Source organism: Nicotiana sylvestris, chromosome 5 (assembly GCF_000393655.2).
Source record: "Nicotiana sylvestris chromosome 5, ASM39365v2, whole genome shotgun sequence".
Lineage (NCBI taxonomy): Eukaryota > Viridiplantae > Streptophyta > Magnoliopsida > Solanales > Solanaceae > Nicotiana > Nicotiana sylvestris.
The window spans coordinates 92,412,410-92,431,725 of record NC_091061.1 but is presented as its reverse complement, the minus strand read 5'-3'; the positions used below and the strand labels follow the sequence as shown (position 1 = coordinate 92,431,725).

Here is a 19,316-nt window from a genome sequence, read left to right as displayed (position 1 = left end):
AAAAATACTCATTGTAGATGAAGTCCCTCTTGCTCCTACCAGAAGTTGGAGAGGTGGTAGGTTGCGTAGTTTAGGAGCAGTATCTGTACGGGGTTCTCCTTATCAACCTGGTTCTAATCCTCCATCATCTTCTAGAAGTAGGGCTTTTTTTCACATAGATCTTCTGCTAAAAATAGAGACTCTAGTGAACCAATTCGTGAACCTTCGTTTGATGAGATCATCTCTGTTGAAATTTCCTTTTATTTTGATAGAGAATGGATTAGAAATAAAGTTACTTCTATGACTTCTCATGATCGTGTTGATGTTTACCCTTCCCAAATTACTGAGGGTTTGATTTCTGTTGTACGTAGAGACTGTCATTGAAAATTTTATTTTCTAATTCTGGTTCCCAATGAAAACTAAAGGATCACTTCTTTTAAAGCTGGCTTTACTTTTATGTATACATATCCCTTCATATTAGGTTTTAGGCCTCCTATTGATCCAGTCATTGTTGAGTTTTGTCATTTTTTTAATGTGTATTTAGGACAAATTGGCCCTATTGTATGGAGGGATGTGGCATGCCTTAGGTATTTGGCAAACCTGGCTAAGTTACCATTCACCTTTTATCATCTAATCTATCTCTACTCTCTCAAATTATTCCGTCATGGGATTTTTACTCTCGTGGCGAGAAGTGAGAGAGTTTTAGTCAGCCCTGAGGATGATAAATATTGTGGTTGGTATGCCCGGTTCATTGTTGCCCCTACAAGTGGGTTAGTAGGTGAAGAGAACATGCCCTTTCCTGAGAAGTGGAACATTTCACGTGAGTTTTTCTTTCAATCTTTATTTTTTCTCTTTTTTATATAGAGCTTGTACTTCTTGTAACTGTTTTACTTTTCCCTTTCAGCAACCATAGGAACTGTTGAGGAGATTTCTAGTTTCCGTAGTTGGGTAGAAAAATTGTTAACAATTGCTCCTATGTAAGTAAGGTCTTGGAAGTATCTTTCAAATAGATTTGGATAGAAAGTTAAGACTCACGGTAACTTTCTCTTCCACTTTCTCCTTTATCATCGAACTTATTAACCTTTCTTTTTATTAGGGTTTCCCATTCGGAGTGTGAGTGCTGAATCAATTACTACCTCTAGGCTTTCTTTAGAAAAAGCTTGGGAAATAATTTTGAGTTCCTCATCAAAAAGAAAAGCTAATAGGCCACAGGATTCCGAAGATGAAAAGGAGAGGGAAGAAGGCTCATTGATTCGTAAGCCACGAGCCAGAAGACAGGTCATTTTTATGATGAAACTACTCCTCCTCGTCCTGTTTTTGTATTTGATCCTGAGAGTGCTACTTTAGTGAGTTCTAATGAAGAGATGCCTGCAGCACCTCATGACTCTACTGAACACCTCTTTTCTCGTGGATTTGATGATGAAAACTATGGCTTAATTTTTGAGGAAGCGCCTCTTGCCTTTTTTCATGTGTCTACTCCAATGGAACCTCAGTTACCTGTTACTACTATTGTCGCTATTGCTACGCCCGTGGCTATTTTGACTTCTTCAACCATTCCTATTGCTACAACTTCTCGTGCTGAAATTGGCTCTTCTAGTGGAAGTAGGACGATGAAACAAGTTACTACTGAAGTCCCCACAGATGGTAACCTTTTGAAAAAATCAGGCCAGACTGACGTGTGGTTGTAACCACTGATAGGCCCAGTTGAGAAGTCTAAACTGGAAAGTCATAGCTCTCTAACTTGGATGAATGATATTGTGCATTCATCTTTGAAGGTATAAACCTCACCTTTTTATCTCGTGTGATTTTTCTTTTATTAGTATCACACTTCTTCTTCTTTTTTTACTATGTAGATCAATCTCATCGTTACAGAGATGATAAAAAGGATCGTCCATACGGAGCAGCTAATGCATGACTATCATACTGAGGCAAATAATTGGAAAGAGCAGTATGAGAGTCTTCAACTTGAAATGGAAGTTTTAGACGAAAACAAGTGTACCTCGGAGCAGCAAGTAAAGATTTTGGCAGCAGAACTAGCGATTGAGAGAGCCTCTTCTAATCAGGCGGGCAAAGACAAGAACCTTCTTAAGTCTTCATTTGCTGAACAACTTTCTAAATCTATTAAAGAGATAGGAGGTCTAAAAGACCTATTGAATCAAAAAGAAGTTTATGCTATTGAGCTTGTTCAAACGTTCACCCAAGCTCAAGAGGATCTCCGAATGTTTTCTAATAGAGTTCGATTTTTGGAGAATTCACCTGCCCCCTGCAGCCTTGCTATGATGCTGCCTAAAATGAGAAGGAAGAACTTAGGGATGAGATTGAGCATTGAGAAAGAGACTATGAAGTCCTTGAGGACAAGACTAACGTTGAAGTAATTTGGGCTTTTTTGAATGCACGTCATGATACTTTAATGGAAGCAAGCCATGAAGGCTTTGACTTAGCTACTGAGATTGCAAATATCAAGGAGACCATTGAAAAAACCCAACAAAGTCAAAACTTTTCTTCTCCCGTGACTGACATTCCCGTGGGTGATGAAATTGCTCCTGGTGAGGCTGCTAGTCAATCTCCTTCCCCTCAAGTTACTCTTCTTGTTGTTTTTTTGTTTTTTTTAATTGGTGGAATACTTGGAAGTTTAACCCTAGTCCCATTTGGGGTGATGTTTTGGAAGATCTTGCCCCTAGTTTGTTTTGGGGTTTTTTGTAAAGACAATTAGGTGGAAACTAAGTTTATACTTTGGTTTTAACCAAGTTATGATATTATAAGATTTTTTGTCCAACCTTTATGACATTTTTATTTCGAGTTTCTGTTTTACTCTCTCTTAGTGGTTTGCTCTTGCCTTTTTCTTTATAAGTTTGGGGCATTATTTTCTACTTAACTTTAATGTTTGGGTTTTTATTTTACCCTTTGCTATTTTAACTTTTGTATTTAAAAATGTTTTGTTAATTTCATGACTTTTTGAACAAACACGAATTATAAAATATGGCCCTTTTATATACGACACTTAATGAAGAAGACGTATCAACTTCATAATGGTTTAAACATCGAAAGAAGACATAGGAACACACATGTTTCTTTGAACAACTTTGAACTTTCAATGTGAAAGTTTTGTCTTATTTGAACTTTCAATAATATTTAATATGTATTTAAATATCTTCTATGACTTTTTCGTAATTGTTTTTCTTTACAATAGATTTGTAAAAAATCCGGGTATATCTTGGCAACCCATGACTAAATATTTCCTTTGACCTATATATTCGTAAGATATTGAAATTTACATCCACGTGTGTATTCTTCATAGGTTTGATTCAGGCTTGCATTTTTGATTGCTCGTAGCTTTGCTTTGAACTGTAGCTTTGCTCTGAATTTTCGATTTATTGGGTAGACTTTAAGCTTGACTTGAATTCTGTTTTTTCTAGTCTTCTTTGCCTTTCTCATATATATATAGTCCCCCAAGTGTTTGAGCTTTGAAGTATGAAATCTCAAGCACTTGATTATTTATTTCATATGGTCTTTTCCTGAAAAAGGAAAAACATACGGGACTCGAAGGCAAACATAATTTAGATGATGACTGCTTAACCCTCTATATTTCCATTAGAAAAGTTGTAACCCTAGACCCGAAATTATGTTACTTCCGCGTGTCTTTCAGGTCTAATATCATCATTCGGTGTGGGCTAGCTTTTTGCCTATCATCCAAAATTGTTAGTATAATTTTAAATGTACAAAATAAAAATCATAATTGAGGGATACCTGACCACGGGTATTTCCTTTCCTTAGAAATAATATGTAACACCTTGTACATTCGGACTAGGTGTGGATGTATTAAATGGGTATTAATTAGATATTTTACACTTATGAAGTCCTATCGGGATGAGTATGGGTGAAAATAGTTGTTTCAAAATCAAGATGGAAAGTGAGGTGCATAAGATTCGACAAAATCGACTAAGTTATAGAAGTTCCGTCTTCCATCAAGGATTAGTGAAAACGTGTAAGGTATTTCGGAAAAAACAAAACATGAAAGTTATAGCCTTTGAAATAGCTTTCCAAAGATATATTACGGAGCCCGAACGGATATTTGTGAAAAACGTTATGCCCATTTTATAGAACAGTGCATAACCACCGCTCTCGGACCGCGACCGCGGTCGTGAGGCAGTGTTCTTGCTATTTACCGCGGTCGGGACTCTGGTCAGGCCTACAGGGGCGCAGTGGCGGACTTGGGAAGTCATTATTTAAGCCCTATTTCGTCCCCCACAACCCCAAAACATAAAAACTTGCTCTAGAAAGGTAAACTCTCAAAAACCTAACTCCTTAAAGGTCCCTCCACCATCAATGACAAGTTCTAATGGTGATTCTAAGTTAATTTCAATTTTCTATCATCTTATTAACATGGGTAAACCCTCCATATAATTAGATATTCGATTGGGACATCATTGTTGAGACAAGGAACCCTAGAACTCGAATTCAAGGGGATTGAACTTCAAAAAGGTAATATCTTCACCCTCTAATTGATTATACCATTGAATTAATGATTATTGACTCTAGTTCATGAGATATGAGTTGATGGGTTTGATAGAAAAGCATGAACTATTATAGGTTTGGGCTGTTGATTGTTGATTATTGGTAAAGGGTGTATGACTTGATTATTGCAGTATGACTCTCAGTTCCTGATTTTAAATTCTTGAATGTTGAATACCTATATTTGGGCCTGAGGCCGTAGTTTATATGTTTTATGCATACTTGGGCCTGAGCCCGTAGTGTATGCTTTGTAGTTTATGCTTTATGCATTTTTGTGCCTGAGACCGTAGTTATGTATACGTATACTTGGGCTTGAGGCAGTAGCTTGTGTTCATATATATTGGGCCCGAGGTCGTAGCTTATTCAGATAAACAAGTTGTTCATTATTCAGAAGAGGGAGTATTCATATCCTTACTTCCTTTGTTAAGTTTAGTCATTAGTTATCAGTTATCATCTCAGTTTCAGTTTCAATAGTTATCATTTCAGTTATCACTTATCAATTCTCAGTAATCAACTTAGTTTCAGTTTCAACATTTATAATTCTTTCTTTTAGTTGCTTTACATACAAGTGCAATTCAAATGTACTGACATCCCTTTTGCTAGGGGCCTGCATCTCACAATGCAGGTAATGATTTACAGGTTGATAATTCCGAGCGCTAGGATTTTTGTACCAACTATTTGGTGATCCCCAGTTCTTTCGGGGCATTATCATTACTTTATAGTCTTTCAGCATTTACAGATAGTTAGTGTTTTCAGTACTTCATTAGAGGCTTCATAGAATAGAGTAACAGTTAGACAGAGTCTCAGGCTTTTCATGTTATGCTATGTTGGCTGCAAATATGTTTCAGATTTGTATTAGTATTTCCGCACATTCATTTATATCATCTAGACTTTCAATATATCAACATGTGTTAGTTTATCTTCCGCATTCAGTATGTTATGATATCACATGTTGATTCAGCCAGCCAGTTGGTTCGCTCAGTCACATGTAGTCAGGCACCGAGTGCCATGTTACATCAGGCCCAGGTTCGGGGCGTGACATAATACTTCTTCAAATGCACAGCATTCCAACTCGAGGGCAGAACCTTGCCATCTATGGTTTCCAATTCATACGCACCTTTGCCAGTGATGCCTCGAACCTTGTAAGGTCCTTCGTAATTTGGACTCAACTTTCCTGCATTTGCTGCTCTTGTTGATTGAAAAACTTTCTTGAGTACGTAGTCCCCAATTTTGAAGTATCTAAGGTGAGCTTTTCGATTGTAATATCGCTCAATAATCTGCTTCTGTGTAGCCATCTTTATCAAGGTTGTTTCTCACCGTTCTTCAAGTAAGTCAAGATTTATTCGCATCTCCTCCTCATTCAATTCTTCGGTTGCTTAGATGTATCTCGTACTTGGCTCTCCTATCTCTACTGGAATTAAGGCTTCAGTACCGTGCACAAGTGAAAATGGTGTTTCTCCCATACTTGTTTTTACTATCGTTCTGTAAGCCCACGGGACTCTGAGTAACACTTCTGCCCATTTACATTTTGACTCCTCTAGTCTTTTCTTCAAGTTATTAATAATAACTTTATTTGTCGATTCAACTTGTTTATTGGCCACAGGATGATAAGGTATTGAAGTAATCCTTTTAATTTGCCAACTTTGAAAGAATTCTGTGATTTACACACCTATGAAATGTGATCCATTATCGCACACGATTTCTTTTGGAACTCTAAACCGACATATGTTGTTTCACCAAATGAAGTCTCTAACCTCTTTCTCTCGTACCTATTTGAAGGCACCTGCTTCTACCCACTTAGTAAAATAATCAGTATATACTAATAAAAATCGTACCTTTCCTTTGGCTTGTGATAGTGGACCCATGATATCCATCCCCCACTTCATAAAAGGCCATGGTGCAATAACCGGATGTAAACTATGCTGGTCGATGCATGTTATTGCCATATCTTTGTCACTTGTCACATTTGGCAACAAAGTTTTCTTCCTCTTTTTCCATTTTTGGCCAGTAATACCCTGCTCTAACTAAAGTTTTTACCAAGGATCTTCCTCCGGGCGTAATTTCCACAATGTCCTTCATGTACTTTTTTCATCACATACTCTATTTGAGAAAGTCCGAGACACCTTGCTAGAGGACCACCGAATATTTTTTTATATAGATTGCCTCAATCCAAGCAATAACAAGCAACCTTTCATCGAAGTGCCGGAGCCATTTTCTTATCTTCAGGTAGTATTCTGTACTGCAAAAAATTGATGATCTCGTTTCTCCTCCCAAGTTAAATTATTGAAATTTACCTCGATTTTGTCATGGTCGAGTGACGAATGAAACAAATGTATAACAGAAGCATTTTCTTCATTTGTCACTTCTGCAGCGGATGCAAGATTAGCTAACACATCTACTTCGACATTCTCGTCTCTCGGTATCTGCACGATTTCCATATTTGTAATTGTCTAATCAAATCTCGTGCCTTTTCCAAATATTGTTGCATTCTCGCATCTCTAGCTATATAAATCCCCTAGATTTGATTAACTATGAGTTGCGAGTCACTTTTTATTATGACCTGCTCTATTCCGAGCTCTCGTGCCAATTCTAAACCTGCAATTACAGCTTCCTATTCTACTTCATTATTAGTAATAGGATTGCATTTTATGGCTTGCCGTATAGTCTCTCCTACAGGTGGGATTAGGACAATGCCATAACCCACTCCTTTTACATTTGAAGAGCCATCGGTAAACAGGGTCCAAGTACCTGCATTAGACCCGTTAAATACTTGCAGTTCTTTTTCTGCTTCTATCACCATGCCTGCGCTAAAGTATGCCACGAAATCTACTAAAATTTGTGATTTTATTGCAATTCTAGGTTGATATGTGATGTCATATTCTCTTAGTTCTATAGCCCATTTAGCTAACCTACCTGATAACTCTTGCTTATGCAATATATTACGTAAAGGGTAAGCAGTTACTACGAAGATAGGATGACATTAAAAATAAGGCCTTAATTTTCTAGATGCCATAATTAATGCTAAAGCAAGTTTTTCTAAATGAGGATATCGAGTTTCAACATCCAATAAAGTCTTACTAATACGGCACTTAATTGTTTACCTCTGTCCTCTCGAACTAATACGACACCTACTACCACTTCTGAAATAGCGAGGTAGATGAGTAGCTTTTCCCCATCCTTTGGTCTAGCCAGTAATGGTAGGTTTGACAAGTATGCTTTTAAATTTTTGAGCACTTGTTGACATTCTTCAGTCCATTAAAATTGACTTTTCTTTTTCAAAACTGAAAAGAACTTAAAGCTTTTCTCCAAAGATTTAGAAATAAATCTTCCCAACGCTGCGATCCTACCTGTTAACCTCTGCACTTCTTTTTGGCTCATAAGTATATCTGGTATTTACTCAATAAATTTAATCTGCGTGGGATTTACTTTATTTCCATGGTTGGAAACAAGGAAACCTAAGAACTTACCCGATGACATGCATATCATAGATATAAACCTCCGTGGTGTTTCCCAGATGTTCTTGAAACATCTTAGTTACTAACCTTTGGTATGTGGCTCATGCATTCTTTAGGTCAAAAGGCATAACTTTATAACAGTAAGTCCCATTGTCTATAATAAAGGAAGTTTTTTCCTCATCTAAAGTATCCATTTTTATTTGATTATACCCTAAATAGGCATCTAAAAAACTTAATAGTTCATGTCCTGCAGTAGCATCAATTAGTTGATCTATGTGTGGTAATAGAAAAGAATCATTAGGGCAGGCTTTATTCAAATTAGTATAGTCTATAAAAACTCGCCACTTACCATTCTTTTTGGGCAACACTACAGTATTAGTGAGTCAATTAGGATATTTTACCTCGCGAATAGACCCTATTTTTAAGAGCTTTTGTAACCTATCCTGAATCACCTAGTTCTTGAAGGACACTTGCTTCCTTTTCTTTTGTTTTACAGGTGGATATGTTGGATCTTCATTCAGCTTATGGGTCATTACCTCCGGCGGTATACCTGTCATATCTGAATGCGACCAAGCAAAGCAATCTGTGTTAGCTTTTAAAAATTCAATTAACTTACTTTTCATCTCCAGGCTGAGGTTGGTTCCAATGTAGACTTTCATGTCCGACCAATGTACAAACAATACCACAACTTCCAGATCCTCTATTGTTGTTTTGATGTTTTCATTTTCTTTTGGTTCTTGAATAGTATCAGTCCTTGAGTCTACATCTGTTTGTCTATCTACAGTTGAGGTTTGTGTTGCTAAATCCTCAACTGAATTCTGTAATTGCTATTTTTTATCTGCAATGTCGTTTTTCGCACTTGAATCTGCCATTGAGTTAATTCTTCAGGAAGCTTGTTGATCACCACGGATTTGTCTTATTCCCCATTGTGAAGGGAACTTGATAACTTGATGTAAGGTAGACGGAACAACACCCATCTCGTGAATCCACGGTCTGCCGAGAATCATATTGTACGTTATGTCCATATCTATCACTTGAAATTTGGTATCTTTGACTACTCCTTCTACGAATGTGGTGAGTATTATCTCCTCTTTTGTTACAACTCTCGAGTTGTCAAAACCAGACAAGGTCCGTGCTTTGGGTACCAATTTATCATCGGCTTGCATCTCGTTTACCACTTTTAAAAAATGATATTTACAAAACTACCTGGATCAATCAAAACTCGTTTTACATTAGTATCATGCACAAATAATGATATTACCAATGCATCATTATGTGGGATCAACATGCCATCTGCGTCTGCATCATCAAATATTATACTATCTTCTCTCAAAACTTGATGAACTCACTTCCCGTGGGTGACTGTGATTTTTGACACCTTCTTTGCTATCGCATATGTTACGCCATTGACCTCCTCCCCTCCACTTATGACATTAACTATTCTCTTTGGTGATGGAGGTTTCAGTGGTTACTGCCTATTCTTCATATATGCTTGTTTACCCTTCTCACTAAACAATTTGGTTAAGTAACCTTGTTTTAATAAGTGCTCTACTTCACCTTGTAGTAGTCTACAATGTACTGTTTTGTGGCCGTGATCGTTGTGAAACTTGCACCAAAAATCGAGGTTTCTCCTGTTTGGATTCGATCTCATTTCTTTTGGCCACCGCACTTTATCTCCCATGTTTCTTAAAATAGTACCAACTTGGACGTGTCAACATTAAAACTGTAACCTCTAGTTTTTGCCTTTGAACTTTTGTCGTTGTCTCGCATATCTCGCGTATCTCGCTCCTTTTCGAACCGAGACGACGAACCCGAATCTCTGTCCTTTGATCTGGAATCATACCTTGGGTTTTCTTGTTTTGAACGTGAATCCCTTCCTACCGGTCCCATATAAGGTTCGTACCTATTTTTACCGGACCTTTTTTCAGTTTCTAATCGCCTTGAACTTACCCATTCATCTCTACGGGACTGAGTGATAGTGTCTTCTTCTATCCGCAGCTTCGTGTTGTACCTGTTGTAAATAACATTCCAAGTTGTTGCGGGAAATTCTCATAAGCTCTCTTTGAGTCTCCTCGTGGCTTCCGATCTTTTTTCATTTCAATTACTGGCAAATTCCATAGCTTCCCAATTGTCAGGTACACGTGGCAGCATCATCCTTTCATGCTGGAACCTGTCTACGAATTCCCTGAGCAGCTCCGTATCTCCTTATTTTATTTTGAAAATGTCTTCCATCCCTTTTTCAACTTTTTGAGCTCTCGAGTGTGCTTTTATTAATGAATCTGCAAGCTCAGCAAAAGAATCAATGGAATTTTTAGGTAAAAGACAATACCATGCCAGTGCTCCTTTCGTGAGTGTTTCACCGAATTTTTTGACCAATACTGATTCAATCTCTTGCTTGGTCAAGTCATTGCCCTTCACACTAGTAGTATATTTATGTGATCTCGTGGATCAGTTGTCCCATCGTACTTTGGGATATCGGGCATCTTGAAATTTTTTGGAATAAGCAAAGGAGCGGCACTTGGCTTTTAAGGTTATTGAGAATATTTTTTCATATCTACTCTTTTGATTACAGGTGGCACACCAGGTATCTGCTCTATATCATCGTTCTGTTCCTTGAGTTGTTTCTGCAAAGTTAGTACTAACTTTATAAATCATAATTAACTGGGATACCTGACCCTCTATCGCGAGATTCGCTGGGAGTTCCTCCGCTGCCTGAATTAGAGATCCCCGAGTGCAGATTTTCTATGGTTGCAGTGTTGTTTGGAGGTGGAGTTGGTTTTACAGTTGGCAACCTATTGACAAAAGCTTGAAGAGCATTGTTGACCTATTCGGCGATTAATTTCTTCAATGCTGCATCAATAGCTTGATCGTTCTCATGTTGGTCATTCATATTCGATTCAGATCTGTCAGGTGTCCCTTCTCAAGATTGTTGAGGAGATTTTCGTGGTGAGGGGATTGGAGTTCCATCTCCTTATTGATTTTGCTGATTCAACTGATGTTGCTGATTTTGTTGGTTTTGTAGGTTTTGTTGGTTATTGTCATTGATGTTCGACATGATTTTTTGGCAGAAGAATTGATTTTGAAAGTGAAAATATTATCAGATTTCCGGTAACGGAACTAATTTTTTAAACTAGAAAATAGAAATTTCGGTCAAAGCTTATTTTTAGAAGTACTCAGTTACTGATAATCATGAAAAAGAATATTTTTTCAATGAGAAAGGAAAATTAGAGTTTGAAATAGCAAAGCAATCAATGTAAAGCAAAAGTAAATAAGTGTATTCCAGTAATAATCAGAATGTATCCATACAAATGACATTTCTCTTCCTTTTATAGCCATTTCTATGTACAACATCTTTTTTCCCTCATAATCGAGTCATTATGAGCATTTAATGACATTAATGAAATGTTATAATTGGCAATCGTAACTGTTTCGTGAAGATTATGTAACGTTTCTAATCATTCATGCTCATTAATTGAACATCTACGAATCTGTACTTTTTGCTATCTTGATTCACTTCACCGGTTGTCTCTTCAAATTACTAAGAGACTCAAGTAACCGTTTCTTTTTATCCCTTAGACGTTTTGCTCGTACCTATTAAGACTCACATCTCTTTAAGTACCCTTCCTATGACGACCCGTCCGGTCGTCTTAAGAATTAACGCCCTGATCCCCTATTAACTTCTTTCCCCAAGTTGAATTCTACTAATTTGATTCGCTGGGATGTTTGATTATGAGTTTCGGAGAGTTTTGGGACACTCGTCCCTGAATGAGAGCTTAAGTGTTGGAAAATTGATCATAGTCGGAACAGTGTGAAGACAGCCTCGGAATGCAAATCCGATGGTTTGGTTAGCTCCGTTGGGTGATTTTAGGTTTGGGAGCGTGATCAGAATATATTTTGGAGGTCCGTAGCTAATTTCGGCTTGAAATGCCGAAGTTTGAATTTTTGAAGTTTCCGGTTCGATAGTGAGATTTTGATCCGAGGGTCGGAATGGAATTCCAGAAGTTGCAGTAGTTCCGTAATGTCATTTGGGATATGTTTGCAAAATTTCAGGTCATTCGGATGTGTTTTGGTTAGGTTTTTGATCGAAAGCGTATTTGGAGGAAATTGGATTTCTTAGGCTTAAATCCTTGATTAATTCGAGTTTTTGGTGTTGTTTTAGGTGTTTTAAGGATTGGTACAAGTTTGAATAAGGTATTAGGTGATGTTGGTGCTTTTGGTGGAGGCCCCAGGGGACTCGGGATGATTTCGGATGGTTGACAGGAAGGTTGAGGAAGTGTTGCAGCAGCTGTAGCATTGCTGCTTCTAGTATTTTCGCATCTACGGCTTGGGGACCGCAGATGCGGCACTGCAGATGCGGCTAAGGAGACCGTAGAAGCGGATTTTGGTTTGTTCAGCAGGTTCCGCAGATGCGGTGGATTTTTCGCAGAAGCGGAACCGCATCAGCGAGTGGAAGACCGCAGGTGCGGAAAATTGGCCATTTAATGAAAGTCGCAGATGCGAAACTTATTCCGCAGAAGCGGGACTGCAAATGCGAAAATCGCTGGGCAGAACATATAAATAGTTGCCTTTGCGAAATTTGGCTATTCTTCCACCATTTTCATCCGGGTTTGGAGCTTTTGAGAGGAGTTTTTGAGGAAAACAAAGGAAAATCGATTGGAGGTAATGTCCTTGACGTCATAACTCATTTTTATGTGATTAAAGACCTAATTAATGGTGAGAAATTTGGGAAAAAGGGGTAATTAGGGCTTGAGTTTTAAGAGACCTTTGATTGAGGATTTGAGGGGTCATTTGGACTCCGATTTCAGTATTTTTGTTATGTATAGACTCGTGAGAGTACGAGGTTTCTGAAAATATAAATTTCACCTGATTTCGAGATGTTTTCCTGAGGGGCATTTTGGTCATTTTACATGTTTTCGCGTATTAGCTTAGAATTTAATTGTAAAATCAGTTACTTGAAGTGTTATTTACAATATGCAATTGAATTGAATAGATTTGTGCTATTTGGAGTCGGATACTCGTGGCAAAATTGTGGTTTCAAGTTGATTTTGAGCCGATTCGAGGTAAGTGGCTTGTCTAACCTTGGGGGGGGGGGGCTTTCCCCTTAGGATATGATATTTGGTAATTGAATGCCTTGTACGTGATGTGAGGAGCGCGTACTTGAGCTAATTGTTGAAAATCCGATTTTACTTTAAGTATTTAAACTGAGTTCCTTTCTTACATGTTTTATTCTACTTGCAAACATAACGTGTGTTAGTTTAGAAAAGCATGCTTAGTCGACTTAGTTGCCTATTTGCTTAAACTGCCTTAATTGTATTTCGTGAAGCATGTTAGGCTAGAATTAACTGTTTACTTGTTACGAATTTAGTATTTACTTTAATATTCTTGAGCGGCTGCTGTGTGTTTAAATTTGGGACTATGGGACGGCATCCCGGGAGATCCCCTGCACGTATTTATGATATGGACTGAGGTGCGGGATACTAAGAGATCCCTAGTGTTCATATTGGGGATACCAAATGATCCCTAGTGTATTTATTGAGGATACCAAGAGATCCTCGGGATACCAAGAGATCCATGGCATATATATTAAGGATACCAAGAGATCCTTGGGAAACAAAGAGATCCCTAGTGTTCATATTGAGGATACCAAGAGATCCTCGAGATACCAAGAGATCCCCGGTTGTTATCCTTGCTGTGAGCGGTTACTTCCTTGTGGTTTACCTTCATCTCTATTTTTCGTTATTGTGCTCTTACTATCCTGTATAAATTATTACTGTAGATTCTCAATTGTACTGCTTATCTTATCCTATCATCTTTATATTTATTTAATCTCAGTAGGGCCCTGACCTTCCTCGTCACTACCCAACCGAGGTTATGCTTGGCACTCACTAAGTACCGCTGTGGTGTACTCATGCCCCTTCTGCACATGTTTTTCATGTGCAGATCCAGGTACTGCTACTCAGGCCTATCATCCTTGAGGAGGCGACTGCTCTAGAGACTTCGAGGTAAATCTGCCGCGTCCGCAGACCGAGAAGTCTCTATCTTTATTCTATCTTGTAGTGTTAGCCTTTTCTATCTTACTGTTGATGCAGACATTTTGGGGATTAGAGCACTTTACTGTATTCCTTCTAGCTTGTGTTCCCGTGAGTTTCCAGGTTTTTGGGATAGTGATGTAGAAGTTGAGATGTTGTGTTGTATATGCCGAGCGGCATCCTATATACTGCTTTCACTTGGTTATTCTTAGCTTTTAAATTTACCTTTCCGCAAGTTTATATTTACTTTTCCGCATTGTTAGACTTACTTAGTCGTAGAGACTAGGTGCCGTCACGACAGTTCACGGATGGCGAACTGGAGTCGTGACACTTCCCCAGCTGTTACTTTTTTAATGATCCACGTGTCTTGCCATGTCAGCCACATAATTAATTTCACGTGTAATATTTATTTTTCCCAATACATTAAATAGTAGGTAAATTGGTAGCTAAACATTTTCACAAATTAAACCTAAAATTAAAGAAATAACCAATGATGATAATCATATTAATTAATAAAGTAATAATCATGTCAACCAAAATTCTAGAAATGAAGTACTTAGCAACTCATAACGTTTAGCTAAAGTTCACTGACAAACAAGAAAGAATTATTAGAAGAAACAAGTGAACTCATTGCCGAATCCATTCTCTTCTGCTCCTTGCACGCTTTTTGCCCTGAAAGATGTGTAATCCTCTTCCCAAGACGTTTTGTGGAATATTTATATGACATGGATGATTAAAAATCCATCCAATCCAATCTAAATTTGGCTGGAATAAATGGGAGCGCATCTGTCGCCGCGCGACCCATGGACGAGCTCCCATGTACCTTTTTTTTTCTTCTTCTTCTTGTTCTCGCGCAATGGGCTTCAATTTACTGTTTTGGATGAAGGCTGAGTCCTCTGGCTCGTTCATCTCTCACGTGACGCACGGTCTTTAGACGAGCTGCCTTCAACTCTTTTTCTTGTGTTTTTACTTTTTATTTTGCACCAATTCATCTACTTTTGATCCATTTTCGTCCAAACACTTACCTGCACATAAGAAACACGTAATAAATATAAGTCACACAAATAACCATACAATTTTCATCAAATAACACAATACATAAGATTCAAATATACTAAAAAAATATTCATTTTTGTCAACTATCTCTACTGTAATTCTATTCTGGTGGACCGGTGGGTCCAACTCAAGTGGCTAATTATAAGCGACTATGCTTCCATTTTATCTCTATTTTTTAAAGATTTAAACAAGTAATATGACTATTTTCATACTAAAATTACCAAGTCCAAGCGCAAGATTTTGTTGCGTTATAAATGAAATACGTCGTAAGGGCATCTCCAAGGGTGCACTATTTTTTACACCAAATTTAAATTTGATGTTTTTTTGCTCCAATGGAACACCAAATCTTGCACCATTATAGTGGATGAATAGTATTGCACCAAATTTTGTGCAACACTATTCATCAACACCAAATTTGATTTATTATTATTTTATTCATCTTTTTATTTTTTTAAAATTTTAATTTATCATATATTGTGTATATAATCAATTTTTATATTAAGATCTTTATAATTTTAATTTTATATCCTATTTTTTTTATATATTAATTTTTGTATATATTATATTTATATAAAGTTATAAGTTAATTTTATTATTATTATAATTGTATAAAAAGAAATATAACCATTATTTAAAAATAAAAAATGCAAATATAAGATATCTAATGTTGCAAAAATTGAAAAGTGAAAAGTAAAATTTAAAAAATAAAATTAACAATACATAAAATAAAAATACATTATAATTAAAGTACATCAAAGGAGGATACATTAAAATTAAAATTACATTAAAAAACATAAAACATAAGTTTAGTAATCCCCTATGTCATTTGTAGGTGCACCAAAATTACCAAAAAACTGAGAGAACGAGGTAGAAGATTGTTGTGCTTGTGGTTGTTAAAATTGTTGACTTTTTTTTATCGATTATTCGTTTTTGTTCTTGTCGCAAAAATTCACGAAGATTTGGATCGTCAATGGAATTCAAGTTCGACAAAAATTCATGACTATTTGTAATAAATGATTATATAAGTGGTGAATGTGAATTATATATGATGAATATGGAAAAAAGAAAAAAGATAGAATTTGTTTGAAGGAAATAAAAAATAAAATTTAAATAGAAGATAATAATATAATATAAAAGAGAGATAAAATATTCTTTTTTGGTGTAAAAAATGGTATAATGATTGGAATAAATTTGGTGTTATACTATTTTGATGTAAAATTTGGTGTTAGGGTATGGAGGAGGAGAATTCTCCACTTCAGATGTGAAATTGTGACCCTAATGCGCTTGCTTTGAATGGAAAAGCATGCCATATGAATAGTTAAATACAGAAGTCTTTCATTCCCAACGCTAACAAAACTCCGTACAGACATCATATTATCTAAATTCCTCAAATACAATAGTAGCATGACATTAACAAACCCTAACAGAATTTTCAAAAAACCCGTCTTTAAAGAAAGAATATATCCCACCGACCACACGGATTAGTTATAATTAGCATTAGTGCTAGAGAATATAATGTACTTTTAATCTGGTATAGCATATTAGAATAGGATATTGAGAGTAGCTTGACACGAAGTTTAGAAGTTAATGAATACTTTTGATATTTAATTCATTAAAATTATTCTTTTAAACAAGTGTTGTGTCAGAGTTCATACATATTATTTTATTATCTCTCCGGCTCTCCCTTTATAAAAAATGAACGATATATAGGTGAGTCCCAACAAAACGTATTTTTATGGGTGTTCGAATAAAATCTCATATTGATAGTTGAAAAGATTGAGAAACTCTTTATACACTGTGAAATTTTTTAGAAAAAATCATTCAGATTTGACCCTTAACGGATAATAACACTATGTAAGCCCAATAGCCATCCTCTAGAATAATAGCTGAAAAATATTTTTTTTTTATATAAAAGTGTAATATATATATATATATATATATATATATATATATATATATATATATATATATGTTATACATAGTTAATATATATTTTTTGTATATTTGACTAGCGACTGTAATTAGTTTTGACCGACGACCAAATATGTCAAAAGCGCAAAGTATATTTTTCACTGATTGAGCACAACAATATCATTAAGGTAAAGTCGGGATGCTAAGTTAGCATCTAAAAAGTGAAATGTGTCATTTTTTTAATCAAATTAAAAAAGATATATCATAATGACACATTGAGAATTAGAGAGTAATTGATAACAGGATAGACATGCACCAATACTACGTGTGTGTGTGTCGGTGTTAGTACCAATAATGTCAAAGATTTTGTGTAATAATTTATCTGAACTAACATTCTTATTGTTGTTGTTGTAGTATTAATACTTGTATTCTACTCCGTTCAAACCTAATCCAAATTTATGACTGTGTGATACATAATCACATACACCCCTAAGGGTTGTTTGTTTTAACTGTGGGATAAACAATGCTATTTTATGGGCTGAAATATGCTATATGGAATAATTAATACTCCTTTCGTTTCAATTTATGTGAACATGTTTGACTGGACACGAAGTTTAAGAAAAAATAAAGATATTTGGAATTTGTAGTCATAAACAAGTCAAAAAGGGGCACAGAATATTTGTGTGGTTATAAAAGCTTCTCATTAAGAGTAGAATTGTAAGTTTAAGATAAATTGTTACCAAATTTTAAAAAAATCATTCTTTTTGGAACAGACCAAAAAAGAAATAGGTTCACATAAACTGGAACAGAGTGATTAATAAATATTCATAACCAAACATCATATAAAATAACTCTCTTTCATTATAATATTCTTATCCCGGTAATCAACCGTCCCCCTTAATTAATGCTTGATTAGTGCATTTCTCAAAATATGTCTTTCTTTAGACTAATCACTCATGCAAACACGCTACACCGACGTCTACACGGCGAATCTTTTCTTTATCATCAATCACCAGTCTTTGGTCTTTGATAAAATAAAACAAATCACCAGTCTTTGGTTGGGCCCCATTTCATAATCCAATCCCAGATCTGTCTGTATAAATTCAAAGGCCATTTCCTCCAATTTAGTCATATCCCCCAACATCCATTTCTTGAGAAAAAAACAAATGGCAGCACTGAAGCTTATACTGCTAGCAGCTGTGCTCTCTCTTTTTTGCTTCTCCGGCACGGCGAATTCCGCCCCAGTCGCCACCAGTTTCATCAAGAGCTCGTGTAAATTCACCACTTACCCTGTAGTATGCGTCACTTCCTTAGCGGGGTACGCACCAGCCATAAAACGTAGCCCACAACAACTAGCACAAACTGCGTTGTCCGTGAGCCTTACCAGGGCACAATCCACACAAGCATTTGTCAACAAGCTGCGTAAATTCAAGGGGTTGAAGCCAAGAGAATATGCAGCTCTTAAAGATTGTGTGGAACAAATGAGTGATACAATTGACAGGATAAGCAAATCTGTTAAGGAGCTAAAGAATATGGGGAGCGCCCGTGGGAAGGATTTTCAGTGGCATATGAGTAACATAGAGACGTGGATCAGTGCTGCTCTTACAGATGAAAATACTTGCGGGGATGGGTTCTCTGGAAAGGCTTTGAATGGTAGGATCAAAGCTTCTATTAGAGCTCGGGTTACTCATGTAACTCAGGTCACTAGCAATGCACTTGCATTAATCAACCAATTTGCTGCAAAGCATTAAGCTAGTTCGTGCTTTCACATTTTGAGCTTATGTTGTTTTGCAATTTTTCCCTCTTATTTTTAGTTTTTCTGCCTTAAAGTTTTGGTTTGGGGAACTGTAAATGTGAATGAAACTAAAGTTGACAATATGGAACGTGTGGGTACTGGTTTTTTGTCTCCTTGACAACTTTCTTTTCGTCTTCTTATTTGTCACTACAAGTTTTTCATTTACTTAATTATGTGACAATTGTATGAAGGAATTTGTGTCTTTAACAAATTTAATTTTTTAAATATAAAAATAAGTTATTAAGAGTAAAATTTATTTTTTAAACAAATCATAATATTTTGATAATTATAAAAGTATGTTACTAAAGTAAAATGATAATTTTAAAATTAAATTATTTTCTAAAAAAATAGTGAACGCGTAAAATGAAACGGTAATATGTTGAGCCTGTATATGGCAAAAATCGACTGTTCGATTTTACGGTCACCAAGGCGCCTCGAAGGAACTGCCTCCCCTGAAGGATCGAAGCTTAGCTCGGGGCCCTGGCCTAGAGGGTTCTCAGTAATCTACTTCGAGGTAGTGTAAGCAACGGTCGGCCTCGAGGCAAGGTAAATCAGTGATGGCAGTGGATCGGTGTGAGG

The 19,316-nt window shown here is 36.4% G+C and overlaps 1 protein-coding gene across 1 annotated transcript; it reads left to right on the top strand.

The window, feature by feature from the left end:
• The first annotated feature begins 18,064 nt into the window (after nucleotides 1–18,064).
• On the top strand, nucleotides 18,065–18,849 carry LOC104245310 (21 kDa protein-like). The gene has a single exon (XM_009800901.2). The coding sequence runs from the start codon at nucleotides 18,109–18,111 to the stop codon at nucleotides 18,691–18,693; it is 585 nt and encodes a 194-aa protein (XP_009799203.2). The 5' UTR covers nucleotides 18,065–18,108; the 3' UTR covers nucleotides 18,694–18,849.
• Nucleotides 18,850–19,316: the final 467 nt, after the last annotated feature.